At 68.7% G+C, this 16,875-nt stretch overlaps 2 protein-coding genes across 2 annotated transcripts; one reads left to right on the plus strand and one right to left on the minus strand.

Moving 5' to 3' along the window:
• The first annotated feature begins 2,859 nt into the window (after positions 1 to 2,859).
• Positions 2,860 to 4,242, plus strand: Tor4a (torsin family 4 member A). Its single transcript, XM_042673307.1, has one exon. The coding sequence runs from the start codon at positions 2,927 to 2,929 to the stop codon at positions 4,157 to 4,159; it is 1,233 nt and encodes a 410-aa protein (XP_042529241.1). The 5' UTR covers positions 2,860 to 2,926; the 3' UTR covers positions 4,160 to 4,242.
• An 11,167-nt stretch (positions 4,243 to 15,409) lies between these two features.
• LOC122102561 (NOTCH regulated ankyrin repeat protein) lies at positions 15,410 to 15,826 on the minus strand. The gene has a single exon (XM_042673309.1). It carries the CDS (start codon positions 15,792 to 15,794, stop codon positions 15,450 to 15,452), a length of 345 nt encoding a protein of 114 aa, XP_042529243.1. The 5' UTR covers positions 15,795 to 15,826; the 3' UTR covers positions 15,410 to 15,449.
• Positions 15,827 to 16,875: the final 1,049 nt, after the last annotated feature.

The following is a 16,875-nucleotide window of genomic DNA, read 5'->3' on the forward strand; positions in this document are numbered from 1 at the left end:
TCAGTGCTCTCCAGAGCGCCAGGTCTAGACCTATGGCTGATTAGGTGTATGCCTTCTTAGTACCTCAAATGGGAACCAGACGCAACACAAGTCCTTGGGGCTGCTCATACCACATCAGACAGCAGCTAGGCCAGCAGGGTTTACAGGAGGTCCCGACAGGCACAGACAGACGGGCCGCCCTGCAGAGGTGGGACCAGCAGGGACTGGCATGCTTGTCACTTCTGTTTCTATATGGCAGGGCTTTAACTCTGGCTTTTTTTCTGCCCACAGCCCACTCCACCACTTGAACCATGCCTCCAATTCTGGCTTTTTGGTGGTTAATTGGAGCTCAAATCTTACAAATGTTCCTGCACAGATTGGTTTTGACTTGAGAACTCAGATCTCAGCCTCCTGCGTAGTTAGGATTACAGATGTAAGCTGTCAGCACTTGTCTTCCTTAGCTCTTTTGCTCAAGGCTGGTGCTCTACTAGTTGAGCCATGCCTCAAGCATTTTGCTAGTAGATTGGAGATAAAGGCCCTCCCTGGGGGAGGGCCTGGGAGTGTGGCTTAGTGGTAGTGCTTGCCTAGTAGTCATGAGACCCTAAGTTCTTCCTTGGTACCACATAAAACACACTAATTTAAAAAAATCACTTGAGCCTGGTGCTGGTGGCTCACGTCTGTAATCCTAGCTACTCAGGAGCTGAGATCTGAGAATCATGGTTCAGAGCCAGCCCGGGCAGGAAGGTCCATGAAACTCTTATCTCCAATAAACCACCAGAAAATCAGAAGTGGCGCTGTGGATCAAGTGGTAGAGTGCTAGCCTTGAGCTGAAGAGCGGAGGAACAGCGCCCAGGCCCAGAGTTCAAGCCCCACAACCGACCCAAAAAAAAAAAAATTACCTGATTTGTCTGCCAGGGCTGGTCTTGAACCACATCTGTGAGAACCTAAGGGGCAGGAAGTCCTGCCTGTGAGCCACCGGATATAGAGCCGAGGATTGCAGGGAGGAGATGGAGGGGGAAGGAACACCATAAGACATGGCCAGTGGCAGGGCTCCGGGAGCGGAGCAGTGCCCGGGAGGCGGCAGGGAGGTCCGGCCTGCAGTGAGGTCTGGGAGGCCTGGGCCAGCCTGAGAGGCCCGCACAGGGCTAAGAGGTCTGTGGAGATGGGAGAGGCCTGGGGGGAGCAGAGTGGCCTGCAGAGATCCGAGAGGCTTGTGGGAAGGAGGCCCCTTTGGAGGTTGCAGCTGCTCCTAGTTCTGAGGTAACCCAAGACAGGGTTGCAGGCCAACTGAAGAAACTCCTTTGTCCCCTTTAACCGTTCCTCTGTGGATTTGCTTGCTCACTAGCTTGCTTGCTCAGGTCCTCTGATTTCAGCTATCTGAGTAGCTAGAATTGCAGACTTGTGCTCCCAGTTCTGGGCCTGCTTGTTTTGAGAGTGGAGATAGGGTATTGAGAATGACCTGGTGGAGCCAGACAAGGCTGGGGTAGCTGGCACGCTGCTGAGCTGAGGCCATGCTTGCAGAGGAGGGCTGGTGGAAGGTGCTGGTGTCCTCTGGCTCCTGCTTGCTTGGGATGAGGTGGGGGTGGGGCCGAGGTGCAAGCACAGCAAAGGATTAGGCCCTAGGAGACCAGCGGCTTGGTGAGGCCACTGGGCAGTGAGGGACTCCTCCGGTTGGTGGCAGTGATCCCTGTGGCTCTGCTCCAGCAGCTCACGAGTGGGCCTGGGTTGGGAAGCCCTGGGTTTGATTCCTCAGCACCACATTAACAGAAAAAGCCCGAAGTGGTGCTGTGACTCAGGTGGTAGAGTGCTAGCCTTGAGCACAGAGAGGCTCAGGGACAGCGCCCAGGCCCTGAGTTTAGGCTCCAGGACTGACAAAAAATAAAAAAGAGTGGGCCCTGTGGCAAGGTCCTGTTAAGGTCTGCAACACATGGCCAAAATGGAGATGAGGGGTTTGGGGTGACTTCCAGCACACCGGGGGCTATGGGGGTCTGAGGCCTCCAAGCCGGTCTTTCAGATCTTGGCCAAAGTTCTTTCTAAACTTGCTCCTCAGGTCCCTGCCAGTGGCTCTCCCCAGCTCTAGAACAGTCCTAGAGCAGCAGGCTGACGGAAGGGGAGAGGCTGGGGGAGGGCTGCCGCAGGGGCCGGCCTCACCCGGTGTCCGGGCAGAGCCGCACGGCCAGCGAGCTGGGGCTGACCGGCCAGGCCTCCTCCACTGGGCCTCCGTCCGCCCCCGCCCGGCCCCCGTCCCGCCCTGCCTCTCCCCTGACTCACTTCCTCTGCGTCGAAGCGGAAACTCCCGGGCTGGCTCCGCTCCGCTCCCGCGGCCTGCAGGTGAGGCCGCCGTCCCGCCTCGGCGGCGGGAGGCCCTGGCCCGCCCGCCTCACCCCCGCGCGCCGCCCGAGCGCGGCGGAGCTGCAGGTAGGGTGGCCCGGTCCCGGGTTCGAGGCCAGCCTCCTCGCCCGGGCTCCGGCCTTTCCTGCCCCCTTTCTGCCCATTTCCCACCCTGTCCCGCGGGGGCCCCCGCCCCGTGGTGGGCGTGGAGGCTGCGGGGCCCCGGCAGCGCGCACTGCTTCCCGCGGACCTCCAGCTCCGGGCCCCGAGCGCGTGGACACGCCGCCCGCCGCCTCCACGCGGCGGCCCCCGACGGCCCCCGGCTCGGGCGCTGGTGCGGCCGGGCCCTCGGCCGGGGTCCGCCGCGTGCTCCAGGAAGCCGGCGGCCGCCCGATAACGCGCCCGCCCCTCCCCCGCCGCCTCCCCTGGGCCCGGCCGGAAGATTTGCATTGCGGCCGGGCTTCCTGGTCGGCCGGGCCGGGCCGGGCAGGCGGGGCTCGCTCGCTCCCGCGGGGCGCGGTCCCGTAGGTTCGGGAGGGCCGCGGCGGGGTCCGGGGACCGAGCTTCTCCTCTTGCTGTCGTAGGGCGGGATCTGCGCGCCGAGGGCTCCTGCGCCATGGACCGCGCCCCGCCGGCCCCGGAGCCCGCGGCCCCCCGCGCCCGCGCCCCGGCCGTGCTGGCGCCGGTGCGCGCCGTGCTCCGCCTGCGCCGCCGGGTGCGCGTCCTGCGCAAGCGGCGCCTCCAGGGGCCCGGGCCGGCCGGGCCGGGCTGTGGTCCCAGCGCTGCGCGCACCGAGCCCCGGTTCTTCACCTTCGACGGCCCGGCGGAGCCGCCTCCCCGGGCCCCGCGCAGGAGGCGCCGGCGCAGCCGCCTGGTGCTCTACCCCGAGGCCTCCCGCAAGCCCCGGCCGCGCGCCGAGCGCCGGAGCCGCGCACAGCGCTGCCTGTGGCTGCTGGTGGCCATCGTGGGCTTCCAGGTGCTCAACGCCATCGAGAACCTGGACGACAACGCGCTGCGCTACGACCTGGACGGGCTGGAGAAAGCGCTGCGGGGCGCCGTGTTCGGCCAGCCGGCCGCCGTGAGCCGCGTCGTGGCGCTGCTGCGGGACTACCTGGCCACGCACGCGCACGGCCGCCCGCTCCTGCTGGCGGTGCTCGGGCCCCGCGGCGTGGGCAAGAGCCTGGCGGGCCGCCTGCTGGCGCGCCACTTCCGCGCCGTGCCCGGCGGGGCGCCCGTCCTGCTGTACCACGCGCGCCACCACTGCCCCGAGCCGCGCGCCGCGCCGCGCTGCCGCCGGGACCTGGCCCGCCGCGTGTCCGACGTGGTGGCGCGGGCCGAGGCCGCCGAGAAGACGCCGCTCCTGGTGCTGGACGAGGCCGAGCTGCTGCCGCCCGCACTGCTGGACGAGCTGCACGGCCTCCTGCAGCCGCAGCGCCCGCACCGCTTCCGCAACGCCATCTACGTGCTGCTCAGCGGCACCGGCGGGGCGGAGATCACGCGGTTCGTGCTGCACCAGGCCTCTCGCGCCCCGCACAACGCCTCCCGCTCGCCGCCGGGCCTGGACGCCGCGGCCGCCGCGCGGGCCGAGGAGGAGCTGCGCGCCCGGCTCCGCGCGCTCCTGGCCCGGGAGCACCCGCTGTGGCAGACCGCGGCCATCGTGCCCTTCGTGCTGCTGGACAAGCAGGACGTGATCGGCTGCTTCCAGGACGAGATGGCCGGGGAGGGCTTCTTCCCGGACCGGGCCCGCGCCGAACGCCTGGCCGCGCAGCTCAGCTACTACCGCGTGGCCGGCCGTGAGTTCGCGGTCACCGGCTGCAAGCAGGTGGTGGCCGCCGTGAACCTGCTGTAGCCCGGGCTTCTGGGTTGGCGGCGGAAGCGGGAAAGGAGGCCGGGGCTCGTCCAACCCGGCGCCACCCAGGGGCCCATGGCGGGTCCGGAGCCCCCAAGCGTGCAGAGGGGAGACTCGGGTGACGGCAGGGGATTCCGGCGGGCCCCTCGCCTCCAAGTCCCGCCTCGGCCACGAACCTGCTGCAGGGCCCTGAACTGGGAAGACGCCGTGCAGAGCTGCCTTGGAGCCAGCTGTCCAAGGGTGGGGCTTGGCTTCCAGCGCGGGGAGCCCCCCCCTCCGCCCGCCACCGGGTCCCTTCTGGGCCACTGTGAGGGCGGCGCCCGGCGGTGTTTTCAGGAGCCCGGCGGGCGTGGCCGGCGGGGCGGGCGTGGCCGGCGGGGCGGGCGTGGCCGCCCGGGGCAGGAGGGAGGCGCTCGGCGCCGCGATTGCCCCAAGACGGGCTTCTCGGTGCCCCTGGCCGCCCTTGCCAAAGTCCTCCCGGCGCCTCCGCGGGCGGGCCGGCTCCGCTCTCGCTCTTCCGGGCCGCGGAGAATCTGCGGGCTCAGGGCCCCTTGGCCGCTGGGGTCTCAGTGTTGTCGCCAGGCGGCGGCGCCCGAACCCTCACGGGCCTCGGCTGGTGGTCGAGAGACCGTGGGCCGCGGGTGGAGCCCGGGGTCAGTGCCTCGGAGGGTCCGCCCAGGTCCTGCCCGGGTTAGGGTTAGGGTTAGGGTTGGGAACCCTCCCTGCCCGGCCCACCCCTCCCTGCCCCCCCCGCCCCGCCCCCGCCGCGCGCCCCGCCCCCCGCCGCGCCCCGCCCCCCCGCTTCGCCGCGCCGCGCGCCTCGCCCCGCGCCTCGCCCCCGCCCCCCGCCTCGCCCCGCCGCGCCCCCCGCTTCGCCGCGCCGCGCGCCTCGCCCCGCGCCTCGCCCCGCGCCTCGCCCCCGCCCCCCGCCTCGCCCCGCGCCTCGCCCCCGCCCCCCGCCTCGCCCCGCGCCTCGCCGCGCCCCCACCCAGCGCCTCGCCGCGCCCGGCTGCGCCCCGCGCCTCGCTGCGCCCCCCAGACCCGCCAGCGTGGGAGGATCCCTTATTTATTCTGCGTTGACTCGGGGCCCAGCCCCGCTTGTGAATAAACCTGCCCGCCGCACCGCGCGGATACCGCCTCCACGGGCTTTCTGTCTGCTTGGCCTAGCAGCGGCCGGGAAAGGCCTGCCGGGTCGTCCCCTCCAGCGGTGGGCCCCTCAGTTTCCCTCCAGGCCTCCAATTTCAAAAGCGCCACGAATCAGGTATTTTTCAGTAGTACAGACATGTTGAACAGGGAAATGGCACAGAAATGGTAAACCGACATAGGACCAGGGGCCACGTGAACTTCACAGCTCACCGGGCACTGTGGGGCTTGCCTGCAATCCAGGAGGTGGAGATAGGAAGGTCTCCGGTTCAAGGCCTGGCAGAACGTTCTGGAGACCCTATCTCAACCAATAGCAGATGCAAAATTTCACACCTGTCCTCCCAGCTACACGGGGAGTGTGAACAGGCCAGCCAGAGTATAAACTGGAGATCCTATTTAAAAAATAACTAGGGCCAGAGGTATGGCCCAAGTGGTACAGCATCTGCTTAATGATCACGAGGGCTCAAAATCCAAGGTTCCAATGTGGCTAGTATGCCTATGTATATGTTTTTCTTTTTTCCTTCCTTCCCTTTCTCTGGCAGGGATAAACCCTGGGGGTGCTGGGCTCTGGAGGCTCACACCTATATTCCCAGCTCCTCAGAGGCTGGGGTCAAGAGGGCTGCAGTGGAGTCAGCCCAGGCAGAAAGAGCTTCAAAATACCTAACAAAAACCTGGGTTGGATGTATGGCTCACTTGGTAGAGCACCAGCTACGAAATCAAACCCTGCAAGGTTGAGGTCCTGAGTTTAAACTCTACTATTGCCTCTCCCATCCAAAAAAAAGGAAGAGGGGCTGGGAAGGTGGCTCAGTGGTAGAGTGCTCACCTTGCACATATGAAGCCCTGGGTTCAGTTCCTCAGCACCACATAGAAAAAGCTGGAAGTGGTGCTGTGGCTCAAGTGGTAGAGTGCTAGCCTTGAGCAAAAGCTCAAGGGCAGTGCCCAGTCCTTGAGTTCAAGCCCCAGAACTGACAAGAAAAAAAAAAAAAGGAAGAAAAGAAATAAAATTGTGTTTTGTGTTCAAAGCCCCAGGACTAGGGCTTGAACTCAGGGCTTGGGCACTGTCCCTGAGCTTCTTTTGCTCAAGGCTAGCTCTACCAACTTGAGCCACAGTGCCTTCTTCTAATTTTCTGGAGGTTAATTGGAGAGTCTCACAGACTTTCCTGCTGGGGCTGGCTTTAAACTACAAGATTTCAGTGAGCCACTGGGGCCTGCTTGGGGCGGCTTTTTGACATTCTGATGATAGTATTGGTTATGTGGGCATAAATGTCTGTCACAGTATATCATGTTTATCAGAATTTATCATGATGGCTACATTTATTGTGTGCTAATTATGCATATCTTAGGAATGCGAATGATAAACCTAAGGGTTTTCCCCCAACCTCAATTAAGATGAAAAAACCTTTTCCTTTCAATTCAGAGCCTCCAGCGAGCAAGGCAGACACTCAAGTTTGGGGCCTGCTCTGGCTGTCCTGAAGGACACGATCTGTGTCCTGCTCCGTGGGCAGCGTGGCCTGTCCCAGACTGTCCACAGAGAGCACCTGCATGCCCTGGCGGCCACCGTGCCAAGTGCAGAGCCAGAGGCCACGGTGTCCACATGTCCTCTGAATGCTGCCCACGGCCTCTGCGGGCTTCTGGCCCTCACTGGGCCCAGCCCCCTTCTGCAGTTCACAGCGTTAGCCACCACCCGCTGGCCCCTCTTCGAGACGCCCCAGCTGAGGCAGCTCTGCCTTCCCTTTGCGCTGAGATCCTGGCGAGCCGGGTGTGGGCGCCTGGCCCCACGGCCCTGAGCCCCGCTCCTGGGCCTTGCTCTCCCAGTCCAAGGCCCCTGTTGTCCCCCAGTTCCGCTCACAGGCGCCCGGCCGCCACCCGGCCCAGCGCAGACTCTCCCTCACAGCGGTGCCCAAAGTCCGCAGCCAGGGCAGGCGGGAGAGGGGCGCGGGGCAGGGAGGACGCAGCGGGGCGCGAGCCAGGCGGCCACAGGGGGGCAGCAGCGCCGCGTCGGGCCCGGGGTCCGCGCCGCTCTCCGCTGGGGACCCGGAGGGGCCCCAAGGATGGGAGCCGGGATCCAGGCCGTCCCTGCCTCTCTGCCAACCTCGTTTGCACCGCCTCCCACCCCATGCGCACCCCACGTCCTACCCCGTGCCCACCGCCCCCCACCCCGTGCCCACCGCCCAATACCCCGTGCCCACCGCCTCCCACCCCCACCCCGTGCGCACCGCCTCCCACCCCCACCCCGTGCGCACCGCCTCCCACCCCGTGCGCACCCCGCCTCCCACCCCCACCCCGTGCGCACCGCCTCCCACCCCGTGCGCACCGCCTCCCACCCCGTGCGCACCCTGCCTCCCACCCCCACCCCGTGCGCACCGCCTCCCACCCCGTGCGCACCCCACCCCGTGCGCACCCCGCCTCCCACCCCCACCCCGTGCCCACCCCACCCCACCCCGTGCGCACCGCCTCCCACCCCGTGCGCACCCCGCCTCCCACCCCCACCCCGTGCGCACCCCACCCCGTGCCCACCCCACCCCACCCCGTGCCCACCCCACCCCACCCCGTGCGCACCTCACCTCCCACCCCCACCCCGTGCGCACCTCACCTCCCAACCCCACCCCGTGCGCACCGCCTCCCACCCCGTGCGCACCCCGCCTCCCACCCCCACCCCGTGCGCACCCCACCCCGTGCGTACCCCGCCTCCCACCCCCACCCCGTGCGCACTGCCTCCCACCCCCACCCCGTGCGCACCTCACCTCCCACCCCCACCCCGTGCGCACCTCATCTCCCACCCCCACCCCGTGCGCACGGCCTCCCACCCCGTGCGCACCCCGCCTCCCACCCCCACCCCGTGCGCACCGCCTCCCACCCCGTGCGCACCGCCTCCCACCCCGTGCGCACCCTGCCTCCCACCCCCACCCCGTGCGCACCGCCTCCCACCCCGTGCGCACCCCACCCCGTGCGCACCCCGCCTCCCACCCCCACCCCGTGCCCACCCCACCCCACCCCGTGCGCACCGCCTCCCACCCCGTGCGCACCCCGCCTCCCACCCCCACCCCGTGCGCACCCCACCCCGTGCCCACCCCACCCCACCCCGTGCCCACCCCACCCCACCCCGTGCGCACCTCACCTCCCACCCCCACCCCGTGCGCACCTCACCTCCCAACCCCACCCCGTGCGCACGGCCTCCCACCCCGTGCGCACCCCGCCTCCCACCCCCACCCCGTGCCCACCCCACCCCACCCCGTGCGCACCGCCTCCCACCCCGTGCGCACCCCGCCTCCCACCCCCACCCCGTGCGCACCCCACCCCGTGCCCACCCCACCCCACCCCGTGCCCACCCCACCCCACCCCGTGCGCACCTCACCTCCCACCCCCACCCCGTGCGCACCTCACCTCCCAACCCCACCCCGTGCGCACCGCCTCCCACCCCGTGCGCACCCCGCCTCCCACCCCCACCCCGTGCGCACCCCACCCCGTGCGTACCCCGCCTCCCACCCCCACCCCGTGCGCACTGCCTCCCACCCCCACCCCGTGCGCACCTCACCTCCCACCCCCACCCCGTGCGCACCTCATCTCCCACCCCCACCCCGTGCGCACGGCCTCCCACCCCGTGCGCACCCCGCCTCCCACCCCCACCCCGTGCGCACCCCGCTTCCTGCCCCACCATGATGTGTGAACCCTTTCTGCTTCTGCTGTCTCTCTACAGTCCGTCCAGCGCACCTTCTCTTCCCGGGCTGCGTTCCACCCTCCTTTCCTGGCCGGCTAGCCGCTTCTGTGCACCTCTCCTGGACTCACCGCAGCACCCCCTCCCAGTGCAGGCTGGGCAGCGAGGACGCAGAGGACCCAGAGTGCCTGGCCTCCCCCTGGTCCCTCCTGTCTGGGCGGTGTCTCAGTCACCTGCTCTGCCCCCGCCTGCTCCACCCCACTCCCACCTGACCCCCCCTGCCCTGGACAACCTCCCCCCCCACCCCCCCCACACTGGACACCCCCTTCTCTGCACTGGACCCCCCCCTCCCCCTGCACCGTCCCCTGGCTGGGCAGGCACTTGCAGGTCTGGCGGCCAGGACCCGAGTCACCTGCACAGGCCACCTGTCCAACTCTGGGCGGCCAGGAGACCGCCCTTACTGCGGACTCCTCTGTCCCTGCTGCCAGTCCCAGCTGCCATTGGCATCTCACGAGTGGAGCTGGGAAGGACAGCGTGCCCAGGCCGCGATCAAGGGCCGAGGGCAGCAGACGGCCACTTGGGTCTGGTCCTGCCCAGAGGACGCCGGTCCTGCCCCACAGACAGCCTGGCTCTCTGCCCGCCCTGGCCACCTTGTCCCTGAGCTGCTCTCGGGGAGCACTGCCCCTGGCTCTGGGCGCTTCTGGTGGGGCCTCCCCCCTCTCCAGGGCGAGAAGACCTTGGCTTCAGAGTAAGCCCTGCGGGGTGAAGGCCCCTGTGTCCACCACCTGCCAGGGAGACAGCAGGCCGCCTGCTCCCCCAGTGGCTGCAGGGGAGAAGACTGGATAGGGAGTCAGTGCGGGCGCTCTCCAAATGTGTTCTCCAGGATCCCCAGTGCCCCTGACCTGCTCCTTAGAGGGAGAGTATCAATCCCCCCAAAAGTGAGAGGATGTCAGCCCCCCCACACACACACAGGTGAGAGAGCGTCAGCCGCCCCCCCCCCCACACACAGGTGAGAAAGCGTCAGCCCCCCCCCCACACACACACAGATGAGAGAGCGTCAGCCCCCCCCACACACACACAGGTGAGAGAGCGTCAGCCACCCCCCCACACACACACAGGTGAGAGAACGTCAGCCCCCCCCCACACACACACAGATGAGAGAGCGTCAGCCCCCCCCCACACACAGGTGAGAGAGCGTCAGCCCCCCCCCCACACACAGGTGAGAGAGCGTCAGCCCCCCCCCACACACACACAGGTGAGAGAGCGTCAGCCCCCCCCCCACACACAGGTGAGAGAGCGTCAGCCCCCCCCACACACACACACAGGTGAGAGAGCGTCAGCCCCCCCCCCACACACACACAGGTGAGAGAGCGTCAGCCCCCCCCCCACACACACAGGTGAGAGAGCGTCAGCCCCCCCCACACACACACAAGTGAGAGAGCGTCAGCCCCCCCCACACACACACAGGTGAGAGAGCGTCAGCCCCCCCCCCACACAGATGAGAGAGCGTCAGCCCCCCCCCCACACAGGTGAGAGAGCGTCAGCCCCCCCCCCCACACACACACAGGTGAGAGAGCGTCAGCCCCCCCCACACACACACAGGTGAGAGAGCGTCAGCCCCCCCCCACACACACAGGTGAGAGAGCGTCAGCCCCCCCCCACACACACACAGGTGAGAGAGCGTCAGCCCCCCCCACACACACACACAGGTGAGAGAGCGTCAGCCCCCCCACACACACACACAGGTGAGAGAGCGTCAGCCCCCCCCCCCACACACACAGGTGAGAGAGCGTCAGCCCCCCCCCACACACACACAGGTGAGAGAGCGTCAGCCCCCCCCCACACACACAGGTGAGAGAGCGTCAGCCCCCCCCACACACACACAGGTGAGAGAACGTCAGCCCCCCCCCCACACACAGGTGAGAGAACGTCAGCCCCCCCCCCACACACAGGTGAGAGAGCGTCAGCCCCCCCCCCCCACACACACAGGTGAGAGAGCGTCAGCCCCCCCACACACACACACAGGTGAGAGAGCGTCAGCCCCCCCCCCCAAACAGATGAGAGAGCGTCAGCCCCCCCCCCACACACAGGTGAGAGAGTGTCAGCCCCCCCCCCCACACACAGGTGAGAGAGCGTCAGCCCCCCCCCACACACACAGGTGAGAGAGCGTCAGCCCCCCCCCACACACACAGGTGAGAGAGCGTCAGCCCCCCCCCCACACACACACAGGTGAGAGAGCGTCAGCCCCCCCCCCACACACACACAGGTGAGAGAGCGTCAGCCCCCCCACACACACACAGGTGAGAGAGCGTCAGCCCCCCCCCACACACAGGTGAGAGAGCGTCAGCCCCCCCCCACACACACAGGTGAGAGAGCGTCAGCCCCCCCCCCACACACACACAGGTGAGAGAGCGTCAGCCCCCCCCACACACACACACAGGTGAGAGAGCGTCAGCCCCCCCACACACACACAGGTGAGAGAGCGTCAGCCCCCCCCCCACACACACAGGTGAAAGAGCGTCAGCCCCCCACCCACACACAGGTGAGAGAGCGTCAGCCCCCCCCCACACACACAGGTGAGAGAGCGTCAGCCCCCCCCCACACACACACAGGTGAGAGAGCGTCAGCCCCCCCCCCACACACACACAGGTGAGAGAACTTCAGCCCCCCCCCACACACACACAGGTGAGAGAACGTCAGCCCCCCCCACACACACACACAGGTGAGAGAGTCAGCCCCCCCCCACACACAGGTGAGAGAGCGTCAGCCCCCCCCCCCCACACACACAGGTGAGAGAGCATCAGCCCCCCCCCACACACACAGGTGAGAGAACGTCAGCCCCCCCCCACACACACAGGTGAGAGAGCGTCAGCCCCCACACACACACAGGTGAGAGAGCGTCAGCCCCCCCCCCCACACACAGGTGAGAGAACGTCAGCCCCCCCCCACACACACACAGGTGAGAGAGCGTCAGCCCCCCCCCACACACACACAGGTGAGAGAGCGTCAGCCCCCCCACACACACACACAGGTGAGAGAGCGTCAGCCCCCCCCACACACACACAGGTGAGAGAACGTCAGCCCCCCCCCACACACACACAGGTGAGAGAGCGTCAGCCCCCCCCCCACACACACACAGGTGAGAGAGCGTCAGCCCCCCCCCACACACACACAGGTGAGAGAGCGTCAGCCCCCCCCCACACACACAGGTGAGAGAACGTCAGCCCCCCCCCCACACACACACACAGGTGAGAGAACTTCAGCCCCCCCCCCCACACACACAGGTGAGAGAACGTCAGCCCCCCCCCCCACACACACACAGGTGAGAGAGCGTCAGCCCCCCCCACACACACAGGTGAGAGAGCGTCAGCCCCCCCCCCACACACACACACAGGTGAGAGAGCGTCAGCCCCCCCCCACACACACACACAGGTGAGAGAGCGTCAGCCCCCCCACACACACACACAGGTGAGAGAGCATCAGCCCCCCCCACACACACACACAGGTGAGAGAGCGTCAGCCCCCCCCACACACACACAGGTGAGAGAGCATCAGCCCCCCCCCCACACACACACACAGGTGAGAGAACGTCAGCCCCCCCCCCACACACACACAGGTGAGAGAGCGTCAGCCCCCCCCCCCCACACACACAGGTGAGAGAACGTCAGCCCCCCCCCACACACAGGTGAGAGAGCGTCAGCCCCCCCCCCCCACACACAGGTGAGAGAGCATCAGCTCCCCCCACACACACACACAGGTGAGAGAGCGTCAGCCCCCCCCACACACACACAGGTGAGAGAGCGTCAGCCCCCCCACACACACACAGGTGAGAGAGCGTCAGCCCCCCCACACACACACACAGATGAGAGAGCGTCAGCCCCCCCCCCACACACACACAGGTGAGAGAACGTCAGCCCCCCCACACACACACACAGGTGAGAGAGCGTCAGCCCCCCCACACACACACAGGTGAGAGAGCGTCAGCCCCCCCCCCCACACACACAGGTGAGAGAACGTCAGCCCCCCCCCCGCACACACAGGTGAGAGAGCGTCAGCCCCCCCCCCACACACACACAGGTGAGAGAACGTCAGCCCCCCCCACACACAGGTGAGAGAGCGTCAGCCCCCCCCCACACACACACACAGGTGAGAGAGCGTCAGCCCCCCCCCCCACACACACAGGTGAGAGAACGTCAGCCCCCCCCCCACACAGGTGAGAGAGCGTCAGCCCCCCCCCACACACACACAGGTGAGAGAGCGTCAGCCCCCCCCCCCCACACACACAGGTGAGAGAGCGTCAGCCCCCCCCCACACACACACAGGTGAGAGAGCGTCAGCCCCCCCCCACACACACACAGGTGAGAGAGCGTCAGCCCCCCCCCAAACAGATGAGAGAGCGTCAGCCCCCCCACACACACACAGGTGAGGGGATGTCACACACACACAGGTGAGGGGATGTCACACACACACAGGTGAGGGGATGTCTCACACACACACACAGGTGAGAGGATGTCCCCCCCCCCCCCGCCCGTAAATGGCTGCTTCCTGAGCCCCTGTCACCTCCTGGCAGTGGTCAGGAGAGAAAGGTGATGGCTGCTGGGTGCAGTTCCATGGCCTCAGAGTTGCCTAAATCTGGTCACAGACTTGGCCCGGATCTTGTGCCAGCTCGGGGACACCTGGCTGGCAGCCTCCAGCTGGCGCAGGTGGTCTCTTCCCAGGTCTGCTTAGGATGGGCGGTGGGCACCGGCCTTCAGTCTCTGGCATAGTACGCATCCCTCTTCACCCGGGCAGCGGCGGTGGGCGGTGGGTTAACCAACTGAAGATGGAGGGCGGCGCAGGCCTGGGCGGCGGTCCGGGTCTGCCCAGGAGCAGTGGCCTCACTGCCTCAGGCGGCCCAGCCTGCCTGCCCCTTCTCCGTCTCCTTGCCAATCGCTAGTTCAGGAAGTGCCCTGCAAACCCTCCGCCCCAGCAGGTTGCCTCTGCTTCCCTCCCCGCCCCAGAGAAGGGGTCCTGGAGTAGACTCAGAGCCTCACGCAGGCGGGCCCTGAGCTTGTTTCCCCGGGCCGGGGCTCTGCCTTGCCTGCAGGGTTTTTCCTGTTCAGAGGGAGCACTGTGACGTTCCGGATCTAAGCCACAGGGCTGCAGTCGGTGAGGGAGCGTGGCCAGTTCCCCCAGGGCTGGGACGCGGGAAGGGCTCCCGCAGGTCTTCCCGCCAGAGGGGGCCCTCCGCGGGCCGACACAGGCTGCCCGCCCCGGCCCCCTGGTTTCCCACAGCCCTGCCCGTGGCCAACCTGGACGTGGCCGTGGAACAGGCCAGGAGCCCTGTCACGGGGTGGACAGGAGCCCAGCCCGGTGCAGGTAGCGCCGGCAGCCGAAGGGGTCTCCGAAGGGGGTTTCTCTCTACGACGTTTGCCGAGACCAAGAACGAGCGAACTGCGTTTAATACAAAAAGACCAATGAAAAATTTATTTATAAATTTTTCACGCTGGGCTACAAGTCTCTACCGTCCGCTCCGAGGCCCCGGCGCGGGACGTTCAACGTTCACTAACACAACTACGAGGCGGCGGCGGGCCGCGCGCCCAGCACCCGCTCCGGGCCACCGGGGCTGCCCAGGTCCTCCGGCCGGCGCCCACCTGCCAACGCGGGCGCTCCCCATTTTTGCACGCAGGGTCAGCGGCGCCTCCAAGAAGGGGAAACCTCATTTAAATGTGAATAATTCAGCCTCCCTTCAGTTCCCAGGATCAAAACAAGAAGGGGTGTGGGGTTGCATAGAAAACGGAGCCACGGAAACCAGGAAGGGGCGCGTCCGGGCCGGGCCGCGCCGCCCCGCCCGCCCCAGCGCGGCCCGGGAGGCGCAGGCTTCCAGGTACTTTATCCAACTATAAATAGGGCGCAGGCGCGGCGCGGTCCGTCCCCGCGGGTCCGCGCTCCGAGGCCGGGCGCGCTAGCCGTTCCGACCGTCCTAGGCTAGGACGCTCCGCCGTGGAGATCCGGTCGCCTTTCACCAACCTCGCCGGGGAGGGCCGGCCGGCGGGGCGCGGGCGCGGGGCGCGGGGCCGGGAGCACCGCCGGCCCGGCGGAGTTTTCGGTGCCACCGAGACGTGGTAGGCTCAAGTTCCTGGGCGCAGAGCCGCGCGCGCCCCGCGCCCGCCCGCCGCGCCCGGGAGGGGCCCGGGCCCCGGGGCCGCGGCGCCTCCGCTCCAGCGCCGGCCGCGGGCGGGCGGAAGCCGGGGCGCCCGCCGCCGGGCCGCGCGCCGGTGGCCGTCCGGAGAAAGCGGAGGATCCGGTATCTCGGGATTCCGAACTCGCGGCGGCCGGACTCGGATTTCAAAAGCGGCCGGGCTCGCCCCGCCCCGCGCGCGGCGGCCGGAGGGCGGGGGCCGTGGGAAGGCGCCGGGGCCGGGCCGGGCCGGGCGCGGGGAGGCGGCGGGGCCGCGCCGCGCTCCGGGCCCCCGGGGCGGGCGCCGAGGTAGTTGGCGGGAAGGGCGGGCGTCACCGGCCGCCGGCCGCGTACTTGGCCTTGGTGATGAGATAGAGCACGATGTCCTGGTGGCCGCCGAACGCGGCGATGTGCAGCGCGCTCCAGCCGTCGCGGTTGGCCAGGCGGATGTCGGCGCCGAACTTGACCAGCAGCTTCACCAGCTCCAGGTTGCCGTCGATGACCGACTGGTGCAGCGCCGTCTGGCCCTCGGGCCCGAAGGAGTTCACGTTGAACTCGCAGCTGGTCATGTTCTGCAGCAGCGACTGCAGCTCCGCCGTGTTGCCTCTGCGCACGGCCTCCTGGAAGACGCGCTGCGTCGGCGGCGCCGAGCAGGTGGACAGCTCGGCCTGGCTCATGCTGCCGCCGGCCCGGGGCTCAGCGCGGGGCCCCGGCGGGCTCGGCGCGCGCCCGGGCGCATGGGGGGCGCCGCGCCCCCGGGCCCCGCACGCCGGCCCGGCGCGCTGCGGGCGTTAGGGGCCAGGGGCCTCCGCCCGGGGGCCCCCACCGCATTCAGCCACGCCCGGGCGGGCGGACGAAGGGGCCGGGAGCAGCCGGAGCCCGCGCCGCGCCGCGCCGCGCCCGCAGTCCCTGAGGGCTCGGCCTGCGCTCCCACGCGGTCCCCACGCGCGTCCCCAGCGTCGCCGTTCTGGGTCGCCCGCCGCGCCCGGGCGCCTTTTAGCGTCCGTATATTTGCATAACAATGGACTCCCGTGACGCGCGCGCCCCGGAGCCCGCCATTGGGTTGCGCCCGGACAGGGGCGGGGCCTCTGGCGTCTGGGGGCGTCACAGCAGGCGTCTGGGGGCGGGGCCTCGTGCGTCCAGGGCGGGGCCTCGGCGGCAGGGGCGTGCCCGTGCGTGTGGGGCGTGTCCCAGGGCGTCCTGGGGGCGGGGCCTCGCGGCCGCGCGCTCCGCGGCGCTGGTCCTGGGCTGTGCCGGGCGGGATCGCCGGGCGGCTCCTTGGGTCCCCGCTCCGCGCCGCCGGGGCCACTCGCTCGGGGCCGCCGGCTCCGTCCGCCGTCGCCGGCCCACAGCCTTTCTGGCCGTCCAGGGAATCCGGAGTCCCGGGGCGGCCGGCCCGGCCCGCCAGGCCCGGCCCGCGCCGCTCGCAGCGCGGCGTCCGCGCGCACCGCGAGCGTGGTGGCGGGCCGGGCCTCCCCGCGGGCGCCGGGAGGGCGGCCGCCCGACCCGCCCTGGCCAGACGAGCCCGGGGCTCGCCGTGGGAGCGGTCACGGACCACTCGCCGCTGCCTTGGCGGCCCGGCCGCCTCCGCGAGCGCGGGGCCCGGCGGGGCCCCAGGTGCGGTTCCGGGCCACCTCCGTGGGCGGGAGTCCGTGGAGGCGGGAACTCCTGGTTAGAAGCGAACCGTCGGGCGGGGAATTAAGGAGGAGGGGTCTCCGGACCCCCGAGCGGGGCCCGCACGCCGGGGCCTGGCTCCTT

This window comes from Dipodomys spectabilis, unplaced genomic scaffold, assembly GCF_019054845.1.
Source record: "Dipodomys spectabilis isolate Male_0828 unplaced genomic scaffold, ASM1905484v1 ptg000796l, whole genome shotgun sequence".
NCBI classification, from domain to species: Eukaryota; Metazoa; Chordata; class Mammalia; order Rodentia; family Heteromyidae; genus Dipodomys; species Dipodomys spectabilis.

Coding starts and splice junctions, on each gene's coding strand:
- Tor4a (XM_042673307.1), top strand. CDS start 2,927: ATGGACCGCGCCCCGCCGGCCCCGGAGCCCGCGGCCCCCCGCGCCCGC.
- LOC122102561 (XM_042673309.1), bottom strand. CDS start 15,794: ATGAGCCAGGCCGAGCTGTCCACCTGCTCGGCGCCGCCGACGCAGCGC.